Here is an 18,085-nt window from a genome sequence, read left to right on the forward strand (position 1 = left end):
AGTAAAACCAAAACCAGATAAGAAATGGGTAAAAACAGACCCCGTGTTAAAGATGGGTAAAGCCAAACCTGGATTGAAAATGGGTCCAACCAGACCCGGGTTAAAGCCCAGTCAAACCAGACCCAGGTTAAAGCTGGGTCCAACCAGACCCGGGTTAAAGCTCGGTCAAACCAGAGCCGGGTTAGAGCCGGGTCCAACCAACCCGGGTTAAAGCCAAACCAGACCCGGGTTAAAGCCAAACCAGACCTGGGTTAAAGCCGGGTCCGACCAGACCCGGGTTAAAGCCAACCCAGACCCGGGTTAGAGCCGGGTCCGACCAGACCCGGGTTAAAGCCAACCCAGACCCGGGTTAAAGCCAACCCAGACCCGGGTTAAAGCGGGGCCGTTCCCGGCTCTGTCGTTCGCGCCGGGCCCGCCAGGGGGCGCCGCGCCGCGCGGGCCCTGCGCATGCGCACAGCGCCGGCGGAAGCGGCGGGACCGGCAGCGCTGGCGGCGGCGGCGGAGCAGCGGGAGCGGCGGGCGAGCGGCGGCGCTCGGGTGGGGCTGTGCCTGCTGTGCGGGCTGCCCGCGGCCGGCAAGTCCACCCTGGCCCACGGCCTGCTCCGCCGGCTGCCGCAGCGGCCGGGCTGGGCCTGCGCGCTGCTCGCCTACGACGAGCTCATCCCGCCCGAGGCCTTCCGCCCGCGCGCGCCGGGGGCGGGCCCGCAGGAGCCGTCCCCATTGGTCAGTGCGGGCGCGCCCGCGTGACGTCACTGCGCGCGCCGCGGTTGCCGGGCAACGGGACGCGGCGGCCGCGGGCCCGGTCCCCTCATGGCGGGCCCGGAGCGCTCGCAGCGCCGGTGCCGCGCCCTGATCGCTCGCCTTCCTCTCCCCGCAGCTGCCCGGCTGGAAGCAGAGCCGCCGCCAGCTGCTGCAGTGCCTGGAGGAGTTCCTGCGGGCGCTGCTCAGCGGGGCGCCGCTGCCCGGCCCCGCGCAGCCGGGCTGGCAGCGCTTCCTGGGCCGCTGCCTCCCGGAGCGGCTGCTGCCCGCCGCCGGAGCCGCCTCCCGGCCGCTCGTCCTCCTGCTGGATGACAACTTTTATTACCAGAGCATGCGCTACGAGGTGTACCAGCTGGCCCGCAAATGTAATTATTCCTTGTTTTTCGGCCTGAGGATGTTTGTAGGGAATTCAGGGCACTCCAGCTGCCTTCTTTCAAGTGCTCTCCTGGAGCGCTGGTTATTCTGATTGCTGGATGCCTGTAACAGAGTAGCAATCAATGTAACTTTGTTACTGCCTTGTTATAAATTGGTAGATCGTACCTAGAGCAGCCTTAAAGCACCTTCCAGGACATAAGGAGGCTCCAAGAGAGCTGGAGAGGGACTTGGGACAAGGGCATGGAATGACAGGGCACAGGGAGTGGCTTCCCACTGCCAGAGGGAAGGGTTGGATGGGATACTGGGATAATTGTTCCCTGGGAGGGTGGGCAGGCCCTGGCACAGGGTGCCCACCCTGGATCCCTGGCAGTGCCCAAGGCCAGGCTGGACATTGGAGCTTGGAGCAGCCTGGGACAGTGGAAGGTGTCCCTGCCATGGCAGGAGGTGAAATGAGATGGGCTTTAAGGTCCCTCCCAATCCAGAGCATTCCATGGTTCTGTGTGTTGATCTCAGACATTTCTTGGGCAGCCTTGAAGGTAAAATTCTGTTCCCTGTCCAAGTTTGTGTCCATGTCAGACTCAGAACCAGTGCAGAAGTTCCTCATTCATGAAAAGCCTTTCTCCTGCATGCTGCTCTCAGAAATTGTTACTTGAACTGTTTAAAGATAAAATTGTCTGGTTCTGTTCTTTTTAGATTCCTTGGGGTTCTGCCAGTTATTTTTAGAGTGTCCAGTGGAATGCTGCCTGCAGAGGAATCGTCTCAGGAGTGATCCTGTGCCTGAGCAGACAATACAATTAATGGCAAGGAAAACAGAAATGCCAGATCTCAGGAAAAACACCTGGGAGCAGCACAGCCTCATTCTGAATAGTTGTGAATGCATCTCAGAGGATGAGTATGTTATTGATTGATCCCAGAGTTTTCCCTAAGTGCTGTTTTCAGTGGTAGAAGTTTCTTATTGTATCTACACAATGCGTAAAAAATATGATTTTTTACATCACCAGTGGTGATTTTTGGAGGCCAGGCAGTTACACAGAATCCAGGTTTTTTGGGGGCTCACAGCCACCACCCTCTGCAGAGTTAACCTCAAAACTCACAGCATTCCTATCCTGTCACTGAAAATCTGTGCAAGTTGTCTGGAACACTAAGGCTAGAAATAAATTGAATTGTAATTGGTTTTAATTTCAGGTTATTTCACTGATAGCCTTAAATAACTGAAATCTTGCTTTGCTTTTTTTTTTTTTTTTTTTTTTTTTTCCTGTGGCTTAATTAGAAAAGAAAAGAAGTGTTACCTGTTTGAGTGCCATGGTTTACTCTTTTTGTTTTCCTAGTGAGCAGATCATGAACTTGCTGGCCACTGCTTTGGAAAATCCAGAGAGGCCAATCGAGGAGGACACGGAGCAGAAGGTAGCACTGCTGGGCTTCAGGGCACAGCTTTGGCTGCTGCCTGAGCTGCTGCTATTGTGTTGTTCTCAAATAGCACTTCAAAAGTCAAGGAAATTCAAAATCTTTGCTTGTTTCCTTCCTTCCTGGTGGCCCTGGCCAGGAGGCAGCTCGAGCCATCTGTGCAGCCAGTGCTGTCCATCAGGCTGACCAGGCGTGCAGGAGAGTCATCTCTGAGGCCATGCAGGATGCCAAAGGTACCTCTTCTACCCATCCCACCCATCCCAGCAGCCAGCTGGCGATGGGAAACAGCCCCTGAAACTCCCTTGGGATAAACTGTTCAGGAATCCTATCCCAGCAGGTGTGTCTGAGGCAGCACCTTCACAATCTGCTCAGTGTTACTTGTAGGAGTTTGTAGGTGTGAAAACCAGAATCGTATTTATTAACTGTATTCATTACAGCTTTAATAAACCCATTTAGTACAGAGCAGCATTTTAGAGGATTTTAATGCTGTTTTGGGACACATGTCAGTAAGGACAGGGGTTTTGCAGTCTGCACTGGTTTGTTCCTAAGATTTATATGAGGAGCAGCTCGGTGTCCTTAACTGAAAAGCTCAGCTCTGTGCCTGTGTTCAGGCTTCCCTCTGTGGCCAGGGACAGGAGGGAATGGCTGGAGCTGTGTCAAGGAGATTTAGATTGGATTTAGGGAAAGGTTCTTCCCCAGAAGGTGCTGGCACTGCCCAGGCTCCCCAGGGAATGGGCACAGCCCCGAGGGTGCCAGAGCCCCAGGAGGGTTTGGACAGCCAGGGATGGACAGGGTGGGTTTGCTGGGGGGTCTGTGCAGGGCCAGGAGCTGCACTGGATGATCCTGTGGGTCCCTTCCAGCTCAGGATATTTGTGGTTCTATCAGCAGGAAAAGTTCAGCTTCAATTTTGTTTTAGGTAAAAGCCTTCTTCCAAGTGAGATGAGGAGCCTGGCAGAAGAACTCAACAAACTGAAAGCAGAATTTCTGGAAGATTTAAGGCAAGGAAAGGCTTTGAAAACCCAATATTCTGACCCTACTACAAGCGTTATTTCTTCATTCCAACATAAGGCAGTCAATGTAGTAAATAAATATATTTTAAAATAATGACATAGAGAATGTTGGGGGTTTAGGAGTCCCAAGTGTTTCAAATGCAGTACTCTGAGCACTGCTGCTGAGAGACCTGAGGTGCAGCTCCCTTCTCTGGAGCCCCTGTGCCTCCTGTCCCCATGATAGGGAAGAGAAACAGTTTAATTGAGTCTAACCAAGCTGTTCTTGGCTGTGGAGATCAAGCCAAGAGCAAAGAGATTTAAATTTCACAGAATCAGAAAGAGTTAACCCAGGAGGAGCACTTGGGAAATCACCAGCTCCACCCATGGAAGGATCTGCAATTAAGAATCAACATGGGACCTAATTAGAAAGTGTTATTTTATTCATATCTTACAAAAGCAAAGCTTCACAACATGAACCACACGACACACAGTAGTTTCAGAATTAACATTGTTGTCTCAGAAACGTTCACTAACATTAAAATTTATTTTACAACTCTAACAGGTTTCATTTTTGCATAAAATCTGCTCTTTACACTGAAATACATATTATTAACAAAGTAGGTACTTAGAAGCACATACACAAGGATTGCTCAATGAAAAATGCTTTATCAGGAGAGAGCCTTCCTGCAGCAGAACATCATTTGCTGTAGATTTTCAAAGCAGCTTAAAATTAGTAGAAAACTTGCCAGTGAAGATGCCTAAATTACATTCCCTTTGTCAAAAAGAAACAAACAGCAAACCCCCAAAACATTCTGGAACAAAACAAACAGTAACAGATTATTTGGCTGGAAAACAGTGCTGGAAAGTGTCCCAGCAATGAGTTTTATATTAAAAAGCCAATCAACATTTTCTGTCTAAATCCTCTTCATCCAAACATGTGTCTGTGAAAAAACAACTATTTTTCCTATTGCCTCCTTCACAGTTAAAGAATTAACTGTGATAATTAAGATGTTCAAATATTCAATGTTCATTGGAATATTCAGTCTCAAAACAGTAAACGTGTATTAAGAGTGCTATAAATAATGCATGTGTGAAATGTTCACAAAGCTGTAAAATAAGCTATGACAATAAAAACAAAACCCCGCAAAGTTCATGTTTTGCAACTACTTAACAGAACTGAGCTATGGAAAAATTCCATCTCCTTCCCAAACTTCTGTTAATAACAGTTAAAATGCTAATCACCCATTACCTTGTAATGTGAGGATTTGGGTTTTTAAAAAAACTACCAAAACAAGTGAGTGCAGTGTAGCACATGGAGGACACAACTTGAAAAGTTCTTTTAACTAAGGACTCAATCCCAGAATCCTGGACAAGTCTCCCTCACTGACCCTGGGTAAGGCCTGCTTGTGCAAGGGATCATTCTTGGAAAGAATTTGCCATTACCAGCTCTGGTCTTTAAGTTACAGTCAATAGTATGTATAAATTATGAAAAATAGGAAAATACACCTTCCAAAGCTCCTCAGTTGACAGGAGGGGACAGTGATGTCAGGGCATTGTTTGGCACAGCTGAACACACAGTGTGATCATGGAACTTGAACAGTGTCCAGGGATCCACCCCAGGGATCTGCTGCAGAGCCAAGGGATGAGCACCAAAGCTGCTGCAGCTGCCCAAGAACCCCCTGCAATGAGGAGTTTGCCCAAGGAAACAGGGAAAAGAGTTTTTTCATTCCTCAACCGTTCAGAGATGTCCCAGCTAACCTTTCCCTCAAGAGCAGAACCAATGGTATCCAGGCAGCAGCAGGAAAATCCTTCCAAACAACAACTTGCAAGGCTTGGGGATAGATTATTTCATGCTGAGTTCTATTATTAAGAACATATATTCCCCACAATGGGATCCCCTCCTAAACAAGGGCCCCTTTTCCTTGAGGTCCTGCAGGCTTCCTCTTGCTCCCAACTCCTCCATCAGTGACCTGCCCTGAGTTCTCTTCAAGGCCAGTGTGGTTCAGGAGTCATTTCTCTCCATCACCAAATCATGAGGCAATGAAAAGCCTCTAACACTGCCAAGAGAAGCCTCAGAGGGTCAGAAACCACATCTGTGCACATGGAAATTGCTCTCCCTACGATGCCAGCAAGGAAAAAGCCACAAGCCAAGGAGCACTTAGCTGCTGTGGTCACTCAGTACTGTAAGGTGCTCCCTGGAGCACCACCATTCCACAAGTTTCCTTGGAAATGCCAGAGCTTAGGAACAGGAGAGTGCATCATCTGTCAAAAGTGAAGGAAAATAAGCACTTTCATAAATTACTAATTGTAAAGTCTTCAAGAGGAATGTCTCTTATCCTAACACTGCATCTGAGCCAAATTTAAATTGTAGAATTGTTCAATGTGTGACCCAAAGAGAGCCACCCTTTCTGCCCTCTTTGACTGGAAAAAATTTAATTCCAAAACCTGTCCAGCAGCAGTAACTTGTAACTGGATTCCAGTTCAGTCAACTTTTACTCCTTAAAATAAAATAAAGGATGTTTACACACACAGAATTGCAGTTTTACTTATAAAATAAACCTAAACAGTATACAGCAACAATGCAATTTTTTGGAATTACAGAGTGTCCTGATGAAAAATGCAAATTACATTCTGTCTTACAAATCCAGCAAAACGAATTCTGAACCAGGCCTGAAAGCAAAACAATGTTATTGTTAATCTTCACTACACTGGAACCACTCCAGTGGCAGTTTTCTGACCTCATTTACTTCAAGACTGCACAGCCAAGAAAGAACCCAGTTCCTGAAGCAAAGAAATTCAGCAGTAGGTCAGTCAGGTAGACAGAAACACATCTGGTATCCAAATTTCTATTTAATTAAAGTCAAAATTACTTCTACAGCTAAAATTCTTACACAGGTGGTTTTCCTGCATTGATCCCACTCTAATCACTGTAAGTTTCTCCGTTGGTTTCAGGAAGTTTTAGCTCCCATAACAATATAAATTCAAATAAGCCAAGCATTTGCTATTGAGATTCCAACCTCTGACTTGTGGAAAATTAGTAAAATCTCCTTGCTTTTAATAAAACACGGTTTGCTGATAGGAAAAGGGGAATATATAAGGGAAGCTTTAATTTGTCTCAAGTAGGACAAACCAAGGTAAAAGTGCATGTCTAAATATGGGAAAAGTAACAGTTCTTCCTTTATTTTTAATATCTCAAATTCTTATCTAGCACATAAAGTTATTATTCATTTTAATTAGATGTTTTACTCAGGTTTATGTTAAAGTGCCTGTCCTTTAGCCTGAGGGCTGCTAAAGATGAGTGTACACTATGAAACAAAATAAACAACTTCAGTTACCATTTGCCATCCACAATTCCTAAAAACAACTTCAGTGTAATCAGTCAGTTTTCCTTTGCATCCTGCATGGAGCCCAGAAAAAGCCAGAGGTCCTTCCCCTTATTCCCAGCACACCCAAAGGACATCAAACCTGGGAGAGGGGACAAACCAGGCCTCCAAGTCAGTTGAAAGTTACAATAAACTGGATTATACAACTCTCAAAAATATAGGCAACCTCTCAGTTGTAGCCTGGCCCAACATAAAACTGAACAAAGGAGTTTGATTTGTAAACTTCTTGTTTGTTTCCATCAGAACTTCTATCAGCAGGACAGAAGTCTAATTGTGCAAATTTTAAATACCTGTACAACTCAGTTTAAGGCAGTTAGAAATCTCACAGAATATATAGTAATTCTACAAGCTCTTCATTATGTCTCTAAAAATTGCCTCCTCTGAAAAACAATGACATGTAAAATTTTGTAGAGTGTAGGTAAAATAAGGTATCTTACTTTTTTGTTTTTATAACTCATGAATGACAGGCTTTTAGCTCTTTTTTATTTCCTACCATAGTTTTATTCACAATAACCTGTTATCTTCTAGTTTAGTGCTAATAGTTAAATTAGTGTTTAAGTCCTATACTAAACAAAAACTTATTATTAACCTTCATCAGATTAAAGCAACTTTTACATCAAATTGAATTTATTTGTGAAAACTGCTTGTGTTTGTTTGAGTAGCCAGGTTTTTAAGGATTTCTCCAAAGTCATAGAATGGTTGGGATTGAAAATGACCTTAAAAGGACAGACACTTCCACTGTCCCAGGCAGCTCCAAGGCCTGTCCAACCTGGCCTTGGGCACTGCCAGGGATGGGAGAGCCACAGCTGCTCTGGGCACCTGTGCCAGGGCCTGCCCACCCTCACAGGGAGCAATTCCTTCCCAAAATCCCACCTAACCCTGCCCTCTGTCACCATGAAGCCTTTCCTCCTTTTCCTGTCTCTGACGTGTCATTGCATTGACCTTTTGTATTTTATGGGTAACATATCTTGTGTTGCCTAGTAAACAATCTGGGAATTACATCCTATGGTTCAGGACACACACTCTGCTTCTCCACTTGCAGAATGTTTATTGGGATTAAGTGCAAGCAACTTAAATTTAGCAACCACAGCATGTAAATGCATTCCAACCCTTACAGCACTCTTGGCTTTTTTTGAAAGGCTACATATAAACCAGCAACTGAATCTGATATAAAATTTCCCTGGCAAGTTTTACAAGAATACAGAAACCATTTTGCCTCCTCTGTCAAATTGATATATGTGAAGATTCCTTATGGGAATGTGCAAGCTTTCCATCAGCAAGTATGAAAAATAGACTGTAATATGTTAAAAAACTAAACAAAAGCATGTTCTCAGTCAATGTTGATTATGTTGGCCTCTTGCAAAGTGGCAAGCGAAGTCGTACTTGTTTTTACACTTACACCCACAAATGTTACACTGGAAAGGATTTTCAAATCCATGGCATCCCATGTGGATGGTGTAAAGGATATTGTCTGCAAAGTACATGTCACAGTGTGGGCAGTGGTGCAGGAGCTGAGGGTCCTGCACTGGCAGGGCTGGAGCTGGAGTACTCGGCTGGCTGTTGCTGATGCTGGGAGTACTGGTGTGGGCACTGCGGTCACTGCTGGGCCCTGCCACGGGACTATAGTTCCTCTGATTGTGTGTGGGCCGGGAATCAGGGCTGGTTGGAGAGGAATTCTGAGGAATATTTGCTGACACAGCTGAAACTACTGCAGGTGCAGCAGGCTGCTGTATCATGAAAGGCTTTTCGTCTTGACAGGAAATGACGTCAGGAGAGGCTGGATTTTGGTTTTCAGGTGGCAAACTGGACAACTGTCCTGCTAACGTGGAGAGCTGGTTTAAAGGATTATCCACCATGAGGTCTTGCGGATCTCTTGGCAAGCCACCACTCGGAGTGGTTTTTGTCATGCTCTCGTACGCCTCAGTCTGGATATTGGGGATTTCATGGGTGAAATCATTAAGGTAGTCTGGCTTCTGCACCACCATGGAAGGCGGACTCAGATTAATTAATGCTCTTCTGCTGTACCCCAAATTGCTGGTCTTCTTCTGCAGAACGCCCCACATCTTCTTGCTGCTCAGGGAAGACCTCGTGCCCTTGATGGGCACCATCTTGTGCTTGCGCCGGCGGTGGTGGGACAGGTTGCTGCGGTCGCTGCAGCGGAAGGAGCAGAGCTCACACTTGTAGGGCTTCTCCCCGGTGTGGGACCGCATGTGAGCCTCCAGGTGACGCTCGTAGGCCGAGGCAAAGGGACACAGGTGGCACCTGTGTGGCTTCTCCCCTGGAAAATCAGAACAGGTTAGCCCACAGCACCTGGGAGCGCCCGGAAAAGGCTTTGGGTGCAGCACGGAGCGGCTCATTGTGAGCCGCTCGTCCAAGTCACTGCCAGCCTCGAGCTCAGCTGGGGATCCTGGAAGAGTGGAGAGCAATGGGACAGCTCTGCCTCACCCAGGGATCAGCAGCAGCAGGAAAAATCCTGAGTGGAACTAGCATAATACACAAGCTGCCTGGGAACTGCAGCAGCAATGCCAAGGACTGAGTGCAGTGATGTTTGCCCTGGGTCCAAGCTCTCCCTCACCCATGGAGTGCACTGGGGAACACAGGAATGCCTGTACCACCGAAATGTCACTGTTCTTCATGATAACTGAGGGAGGGCATCCTTCTGGGACCTTCCACACATCCCTACTCCTAAACATTCTGGAACTGGTTAAATAACCCACACACACAGGGAGCCACTCAAGGACTGAGCTTTGAAAAAGGATCCTGCAGCCAAAGAATTGTAACAGAATACAAAAGCCAAGTATTCCCTGGAGAGCTGTGTGCTCTTCCAGATGGGAGATGGGATGATCATCAGGGAGACCATCATCCCCTTTGCACATATAGAACTTTGTTCTTCGATCAAATGAAATTTACAGATACGAAGTTTTCTGAGTATTTTTAAAAAAGTTAATGTGAGTAACATAATAACAGGCCAACACTTCTGTAACACAGCACTTTAGGACTTCTGATTTTCCCTTGATAGAGGGATCTAGGAGTTACAGATCCAGGTCTGCAATGTCAGAAGTGCCCAAAGGATCTGATGTGTGTTCAGGTACTGAAATGAAAGATCATCTTATTCTTCCTATCTTGAGTGCCACCTCCCTGTCATGTGACTGATGAGTTTGGACATAGTTTGGAATCACAGACTGGGATACCAAATAGATTTCTTTTATTCCCCCTACATCACTGGCTCTCCAAGAGGAAAGAAATCAATTTTTATGCTACCTCTAAGTACCTGCTTTGCACCAAGTAAAACCATGACTTCTCCATGAGCATCTCTGTGTACTCATATATATACACACAAAGATGGGTAAAGATCTGGAGGCTTGATAAAATGCTACGAGAAGATTGACAAACTCCCTGCATTCACACAGAATTTGTCAATCTGATTTCATTCTAAACTGGTTACACAGAGGTAAGTTTTGCATCACACATAGCACAACACAGCTGGTGAATTACTCACTATCTGCTCTCAGACTCAGCATGAAGCCAATCCTGGTTGCATGATCAGCCCTGGGTCACAATTCCTTTGGTAGATGTCCAGGATGCTGTACCTGCTTATTTACACTGCTCTGAGGCTCTGAATCAGCTGCCACTTCCCTGCTCCAATGCTGACTCATCTGAGCCTTCACAGCACAAGCAATCCATCTCCTGGCCCTCTGCCAGCCTCCCAAGCCAAACAACACTCAGGCCTTGGATCTTCTTCCCGTGAGTGAAAAAACAAACCAAACCAAACCAGGAAAACCAAACCAACGTAACTCTTTTCTTGTCCTGGAAGACACGAGAGAAGAATTTACCAGGTCCTTCAGAATCTGAACCTCAGAACTCTTTGATTTCTGGTTGTTGCCATTTCCTACTCCATTATGCCCTGTTGAAACAAGCCAACACTGCAGGGCCAGTGCAAGTCCAAAATCCACCCAGGGAGCTCCTGTGTGGAAGAAATGGTTCCCAGCAAAGTGAGGCTCTGACTAACTGTACCTGAGGAGGGCTACAATCACATCCCAGTTACAACAGGTGAGTCCCAAAACACCACTACCCAAGACCACTGAAAAGAGACTTGCAAGTTTTGGGACAGTCCATACCAGACTGGAAACCTGTAAAAACTTTAATGTTTTGCAGGATACAATTTTTTTCTGCTCTGAAGTTGTCTGTATTGGTGTGATACACTTGACAGAGTTCACAAGCACCTATTTTTTTTTGTTTTCTCTCATTTGCCATGAAGTTGGAGCTTTCAGAACAGTTTAGGATATTTTAACCTTTATGAGTTTTGCTTTTCAGGTTTATACATCCAACTGTGGCCAATGCTCCTCAACAAGCTACAGTTGATAATTTTTCTGTTCACTACTGATATCAGTCACTAACTTGATGGTATGTCCTCACATTTGAATATTCTACCAATAACTTTACTCTAATTACTATGCTTTTGTACTTCCACATCTAGAATGTTGCACAGAACAGGAATATTTCCATGGCTAAACAACAGAGGAAGAAAAGGCTCTATAAATCTCTGTGTAGGAAAATGTACATTTATCAATTTTCTCATCAGCACAGAAAAACTAGAAGATATTTTTAGGGCCCTTCAATTTACATGGAAGCTTTCATGCTAAACTTTACTCCCATATAGTTACTTATAATAATAAGTGTCAGTAAAGATTTGCACAGTTGAAATAGGTACCCGGCATACCTCTACAAAAATAGACTATAAAAACCCTCCAATATTCAGTTATTGTTAAGAATTCTCACACTGCTTGGATTTGCCAACTGCTGCTGTGGAAATTCCAACATTAAGTAAATCCCCCGAGAGTTCCCAGGCCAGCAGAGCAGAAGATCCCATACCTGTGTGAATCCTGATGTGCTCGATGAGCCGAGCTGTTCCTTTGCTGGCGTAGTTACAGTAGCGACACTTTAACTTCCCATCAAAAGTCCTTTCAAAGCCATCCACCAACATTCCTGAGTTTTCATCCAGTGAAACTTCAACAGAAGGATGATCCAGACCATTCTGATCACCTTCTGTCCCAGCTGTGAACAATGCAACACAGATTTTAATGAACAATCTGTGGGACACCATCTGTCACACTGTGAGCAAATGCCAAATAGCTTTTGTTTCTCTCAGCCCTTGGTCTTTAAATACAGAGAATTATAAAAACATGCCCTGATTAAAACAAAGATACATACACATCCTTTGTGACATGAAAATGACTACCAGAAATGCTTCCATACTGCTGCAGCATTACCTGGACTGTGAACACTGAAGTCTAAAAAAAAATCAAATTTATGGTATTGGAATCAGCTCACCTCCCTGGAGAGTCTCTACTTCCTTGTCACCAGTAACTGATCCAGAAATCATATTGACATGGTGAGTCTGCTGGGTCAGATATTCCTGAAAATCTTTCACAAAGTCCAACGGTTCTGCCTTCTTTTCCCCCATAGTGACTTTTTCATTTACAACCTCTCGTGCCTGGAAGGGAAAACGTTTTCAGAACACAAGTGTCATTGAATTTGGCTGCATTCATAGTAACAAGTTCATGTTTTGGGTTGGATTTTAAGTGAAGAATCAATTTTATCACACAGCACGTGCAGTGCAGTTGAACGAAGTCCGGCTTTCAGTTGAAGGGGTGGGACTTGGAAGAGCCAATGAGCTGCCTAGCTTAAAGAGCCAATCAGCTGGCTAGATTTGAAGATTGACATCCAGTTAACCAATCAGCAGGCTCATTTTAAAGACCGACACCCATTTAAACTACTTGGCTGAATATGCCTCTATGAAAACATTTAAGGATGGCCTAGCGCAGGAGGGCTCTTGGCTTACGGCCTCCAAAGATGTCACTGGCCTGGCTGGGCTCACGTGGCTGGGCCAGGCCTGGCTGGACCAGGCTCACGTGGCCAGGTTGAGCCAGGCCTGGTTGGGCTGGGCTCAGGTGGCTGGTTTGGGCCAGATTGGGTTGGGCTGGGCTCACATGGCTGGTTTGGGCCAGGCCTGGCTGGGTTGGGCTCACATGGCTGGTTTGGGCCAGATCGGGCTAGGTCGGGCTCACATGGCCAGGTTGAGCCAAGCCTGGCTGGGCTGGGCTCACATGGCTGGTTTGGGCCAGGCCTGGCTGGGTTGGGCTCACATGGCTGGTTTGGGCCAGATCGGGCTAGGTTGGGCTCACATGGCTGGTTTGGGCCAGGCCTGGCTGGGCTGGGCTCACATGGCCAGGCTGGGCCAGGCCTGGCTGGGCTGGGCTCTGGCTGGCACTCTGCTGGGCTGGGGTTCCTGCCACCACCAGGCCGTGCTGCCAGGACTGTCCCAGCACCGCGGTGACCGCTCGGCCGCAGTCAGCACGGCCGGGGCTATCTCGGCGTGGCTCACAAATGGACTTTGTTTGCTCAGCTGCTCTTAGGCAGCCATGCTGCAGGCAGGAGGACAAAAGAGCAGCAGCAGTTTTGGTTCTTTCTCCTGACAGCCCGCATGAAGGAAAGGAGCAGGGGTGGCACCAGCGGGGAGCACAGGATCAGCAGTGCCACACAGTGATTCCTGGGCTGTGGAGCCTGGAGATCAGCCTTTCAGTGATACAGAATTCTGTAACTGTCTCAGTTGATAAAGCTGGAGAACAAATGAACACACCAACATCAATTCCCTCCCGAGGCAGGAAAAGGAAAGGGTGAAGACTCGTAGAGAAAACAACATGGACACTGAGGGCAGTAAAGGAGTCAGATTCTAGATGGGAGGGGATTGAGGAGATGCCTTAGTCTTGGGCTGAAATTCTTTTGTGATGCTATGGTGAAGATATATTTTTGATATATCAGACTTTGTTTTTTCCCTGTAGTTCATGAAGTGCATGGGGGATGCAGCATTCCTCCACAGTCATGCAAGAGCATGTGGATGCTGAAAAGCTGTAATCCAATGGGAAGCTTGACCAGAGAGAGATGTGAAACTCTGCCCCCAAGGATAGAATAAGAAAAACCTCTGCTCACAGAGATAAAAAAAGAGAACTTCTGTTTTTAGGCTAGAACAGCTCTTCCTTAAAGTAAGTTAACATGGCCTATGAAAGCAGCTTTGGGAAAGCTGCAAGGCATGGGAGGGATTTTCACACTGCAAACAGATTTTCCTTTCCTGGGTGGCTGATTCACTGTGACACTGAAGCCAAGAGGGAACTGTTTCTTGTGGAGAAATCTCCATGGCATGGCAAGAGAGACTCCACTCCCTAGGTGGACTGAAAAAAGATTATTTTAGAGGAGGTAAACTGACTGAAAGTTCCAGGTTTTGTCTCTTTATGTTGTCTGTGGGAAAGAAAAGAGGGTGTGGCGGGAGGAGAAGTGTTCTGAAGGGTTATTCTTATTGAATAAATAGTTAATGTACATATTTATTGAATAAATAAGTAATGTAATAATTACTTTCTTATCATTTTTTTTTAATTCTGTTAATAAAGTTTTCTGTATACCCTTGAAAGTTTTGAGCCTGTTTTGCCCTTCCCCTCCTAATCCATATCTCACAGCAAGAAATGAGTAAATAAATAATTTTTAGTGGGTAAATAAACCTTTGGCCAGTATTAGACCCACCACAGTGAGTCAAAGAACAAACTGACAACCATAAGAATATTGGTTTTTGAATTTTTAACTCATTAAAGATCACCAAATACAATTTATGGGGAAATCACTTTCAGTAATAGGTAAAATGCATAATAAAATAGTAACTAAAATTTAAAAATTAAAAAGTACATAATAATAAAAATCAAGCTGTCTTTATAAAAATAATGATCATACCTGAATTTTAGTTCCCTGCTAAGTAGCAAACATGCTCCAAAATGTACCTCAACACGTCAGATAAAAAGTACAGAACACAGCTTCTCCACTTTCCCTGGAAGGAATGAAAAGGAGATGTGAGTCCATTACTCTTCCCAATCCCCATCAGTTATAAGAAAGAAACCTGAAAAATATTTGTGTTTGAAAGACAGGGCTCTAACACCCTGCTGCTCTAAATTTTATTAAAACTATCACACTTCCAGTAAAAGCTTTTCAAAGACTGCATACTCTGCCTCCTGGATGTTGCCTGAAGGACACTTCTGACTCACTGACTGTTTCCCAATAAACATCTGGCTCCAAAAACCCCAGATTTGGGTCAGTCAATTATGGGAGCTGCAAAGCTGGGAAACAACTGCATGTTGGTGATTAGCAAAGCTGGAAAGAAGCCTTAGAAAAAGTACCGTTTCACAGTTCTTCCAAAATTTGACTTTCCTATCCTGAGTAAAAGACTTAATCCAGTCCATTATTTTGCACTGAAATTATTAAAATATTCCCCAGAAATCAGTGGTCAGGCTTGTTTTGGGGAGTGCAAATAACAAACCTCTATAAAGTCTCAATTCACAATGAATTTGGGAAGACAGAGCTTGGGATATATTTGGAAGGAGAACAACGAGTCTGTCACATTATTATTTCAGAAATAATTTACAATGCTACCATTTCAATAATAATATTCCTTATTTTTAATAGGTACTTGGGTTACTGACAGGAACTCAAGTTCTGAGTTCCAGACTACATTTAAATATCTTCTGTGTATCCAAAGCTACTTACAGATGTTTGTTCATTTTTGGCATCCAGATGAGGATGTTCTTTCACATCTTACCTGAGCGTGCTCAACTCCCAGCATTTATTATCACCACTCAGTCATTTTGCAACACATCTTTATGTATCTACCTACCTACCCTCTTCCAGGTGTCACCAGCCTCCTGTAGGCTTAAGTTAATTTGTGTTCCATTTGTTGGTGTCTCCTGCAATAAAACAAAGACATCAGGATATGAAATTTAATATTATAATATTAAAGATACCTCTAATATTGAAGATATGAAGAGGAAAAACAGGACAATGTCATAATTCTGACCAAGCCAACTTTCCATGAATTATAATAAGAAATAACAATTCAAAATTAAACCATTCAAAACAACATCAAAGGTTTGTGTTATCAGAGGAGAATCTTTGTGTGCCTTTGGGTAAGGCACTAAAACTTATTTCTGAGAATCACAGAAAAGTTTGGATCAGAAGGGACCTTAAATCCCATCCAGTGCCACCCCTGCCATGGCAGGGACAGCTTCCACTGTCCCAGGCTGCTCCAAGCCCTGTCCAGCCATGCCTGGGACATTTCCAGGGATCCAGGGGCAGCCACAGCTGCTCTGGGCACCTGTGCCAGGGCCTGCCCATCCTCCCAGGGAACAATTCCTTCCCAATATCCCATCTAACCCAGCCCTCTGGCAGTTTAAAGCTATTTCCCCTTGTCCTGTCACTCCAGGCTCTTGTAAACAGCCTCTCTCCATCTTTCTTTTGTGTCCTTTTCTGTATTGAAACTCCACAATTAGGTCACCTCAAAGTCTTCTCTTCTCCAGGCTGAACAACCCCAGTTCTCTCAGCCTTACTTGATTACACTGATTGCTTTTAAAAAACACTTAATTTTGAAAGAAAATTACATAAAATTTAAAAACAGGTTAGGGATCAACTGCATAAAACATCCTTTCTCTACCTCATTGAATTATCATAAGAACACTCATCATCCTTTTCTTTACACCAGTGTAGGGAAGTCACCACAATTTAAACACAACCCAAAGCTCCCATTTGTGTGCTCAAACACTTCTGTGATTTTATGTGGTATTTTTATAGAGCTACACAGCCAGCAGCTCTCCTTCTCGGGGGAGAATGATGCACATCTGATCCTTGCTGTGTCACTCACTCCTGCAAACCAGAAAATGCAATTCTAACGCTCAGAAACTGAGCAGCCCAGCTCGTGTTTCACACACCAGGGATGGGCTGATGACACCGGGTGTTACCCGAGCTCTGCTGACACAGCCACACCTCCTCCAGCTTCACACCACCAGGAGCAGAGCACTGGTTACTCATTTTCTACCCTGGCACAAGCGCAGGACTGAACAGGGGTCACAGCACTGAGGTGAGCTCAGTTTGCTGTCAAACAATGTGCCAGGATGAAATATTCTGCCAAAGAAAGCAGTTCATAGAGCATAACCCAGCAGTTTCACACACACACAGTCAGAACTAATCCTGCAGTAATTATAAGAGCATAAAGCATCTATGAGGACAGGTATGCAGTAAGAGAATTGAATTACTGTGAGCATATATATGCATACCACCTTCTTCTCAGGAATCCCAGGGAAAAAAGGAGGGAAGTGTTCTCTGTTCTCTTTTCTGTGGTAAATAAATGAAAGCAGGAAGGATTCCAACCTACATCCAAGCCCTTCCAGGTCCTCCTGAAGGAGTTTTGACTCCTTTTTTGGAGGGGGAGTGAAGCACAGCCTCCTTGGGACAGGAGACATGGAGCTTCTGGAGAGCATCCAGTGAAGGGCAGCAAAGATGCTGAAAGGACTGGAGCATCTCCGTGCCCAGGAGAGGCTGAGGGAGCTGGGGCTGCTCGGCCTGGAGAGGAGCCCCAGCTGAGAGGGCCCCCAGCCCTGGGTGTCCCTGGGGTGTGCCCAGGGTGTCCATGGTGTCCTGGGGTATCCCTGGGGTGTCCATGGCTGTCCCTGGGCGCAGGGAGAGGCACAGCAGGGCCCAGGCTGTTCTGGGAGCCAGGAGTGGCACCAGAGCCACGGGAAGGGACTGATGCACAGCAAGTGCCACCTCAACGAGGAAGAACTTTCCTGTGAGGGTGGCAGCGCTGGAACAGGCTGCCCAGAGAGGGCGTGGAGTCTCCCTCACCGCAGATACCCCAGAACCTGCGCCGTGCTCTGGGATGGCCCCGCCTGGGCAGGGCGGTGGCACCGGCTCGATTCCTGCCAACCTCGCCCACTCTGCGATTACAGCGCCCGTGCCATTTCAGTAACTGCGATTTCTGCGGTCCCTCCGCTTTCTGTGGCCCCCGGCTCCACATCTGAGGAGCATCCTCGGGGCTGCGCCGCTCACCCGGCCCCGCTCCCGGCGGGGCAGCGCGGCCCTCCCCAAGCGCTGCCCCCCCCGGGCCCGTCACGGCACAGGGAGGCCCCGGACGGAGAAGGAGGGAGGGAGCCGGGGCGGGAAGCGGAGGGAAGGGCAGGGAAGCGGAGGGAAGGGAGGAGGGCAGCACTCACCGCCGCCGCCCCGCGCCGCTCCCGCCTCCCGCCGCCGCCATGTTTGTTGTGCCTCCCCCCGGCCCCAGCCCCGGCCCCGCCCACCGCAGTCTCG

General features: G+C 46.4%; 2 protein-coding genes across 8 annotated transcripts; one reads left to right on the plus strand and one right to left on the minus strand.

Annotated features, from left to right (window-relative positions):
• Positions 1-425: 425 nt before the first annotated feature.
• On the plus strand, positions 426-4,675 carry PSTK (phosphoseryl-tRNA kinase). 2 transcript variants are annotated; one of them, XM_021526390.4, is made up of 6 exons: positions 426-723; positions 878-1,124; positions 1,828-2,026; positions 2,463-2,538; positions 2,678-2,771; positions 3,455-4,675. In XM_021526390.4, the coding sequence occupies exons 1-6, from the start codon at positions 448-450 to the stop codon at positions 3,640-3,642; spliced, it is 1,080 nt and encodes a 359-aa protein (XP_021382065.3). In that variant the 5' UTR covers positions 426-447; the 3' UTR covers positions 3,643-4,675. The 2 variants fall into 2 exon arrangements, with proteins under 2 accessions (XP_021382065.3, XP_085439053.1); XM_085582927.1 differs by lacking the exon at positions 3,455-4,675 and adding an exon at positions 2,873-3,000.
• Positions 3,950-18,057, minus strand: IKZF5 (IKAROS family zinc finger 5). Of its 6 annotated transcripts, none has more exons than XM_021526377.4 (6): positions 17,992-18,057; positions 15,624-15,693; positions 14,690-14,783; positions 12,242-12,404; positions 11,783-11,965; positions 3,950-9,188 (listed from the first exon to the last, which is right to left on the minus strand). In XM_021526377.4, exons 4-6 carry the CDS (start codon positions 12,372-12,374, stop codon positions 8,245-8,247), a joined length of 1,260 nt encoding a protein of 419 aa, XP_021382052.3. In that variant the 5' UTR covers positions 12,375-12,404; positions 14,690-14,783; positions 15,624-15,693; positions 17,992-18,057; the 3' UTR covers positions 3,950-8,244. The 6 variants fall into 6 exon arrangements, with proteins under 6 accessions (XP_021382052.3, XP_021382051.3, XP_085439050.1 ...); XM_021526376.4 differs by having other exon boundaries at positions 6,047-9,188; positions 15,628-15,693; XM_085582924.1 differs by lacking the exon at positions 17,992-18,057 and adding an exon at positions 17,059-17,196 and having other exon boundaries at positions 6,047-9,188; positions 15,628-15,693.
• Positions 18,058-18,085: the final 28 nt, after the last annotated feature.

This window comes from Lonchura striata, chromosome 6, assembly GCF_050655825.1.
Source record: "Lonchura striata isolate lonStrDom1 chromosome 6, ASM5065582v1, whole genome shotgun sequence".
Lineage (NCBI taxonomy): Eukaryota > Metazoa > Chordata > Aves > Passeriformes > Estrildidae > Lonchura > Lonchura striata.

Coding starts and splice junctions, on each gene's coding strand:
- PSTK (XM_021526390.4), top strand. CDS start 448: ATGCGCACAGCGCCGGCGGAAGCGGCGGGACCGGCAGCGCTGGCGGCG. Junction 1,125..1,827: donor GTACCAGCTGGCCCGCAAAT/GTAATTATTCCT, acceptor TGTTCTTTTTAG/ATTCCTTGGGGTTCTGCCAG. Junction 2,772..3,454: donor GGCCATGCAGGATGCCAAAG/GTACCTCTTCTA, acceptor ATTTTGTTTTAG/GTAAAAGCCTTCTTCCAAGT.
- IKZF5 (XM_021526377.4), bottom strand. CDS start 12,374: ATGGGGGAAAAGAAGGCAGAACCGTTGGACTTTGTGAAAGATTTTCAG. Junction 11,966..12,241: donor AGTAGAGACTCTCCAGGGAG/GTGAGCTGATTC, acceptor CATTGTTCACAG/CTGGGACAGAAGGTGATCAG. Junction 9,189..11,782: donor GCACATCAGGATTCACACAG/GTATGGGATCTT, acceptor CTGATTTTCCAG/GGGAGAAGCCACACAGGTGC.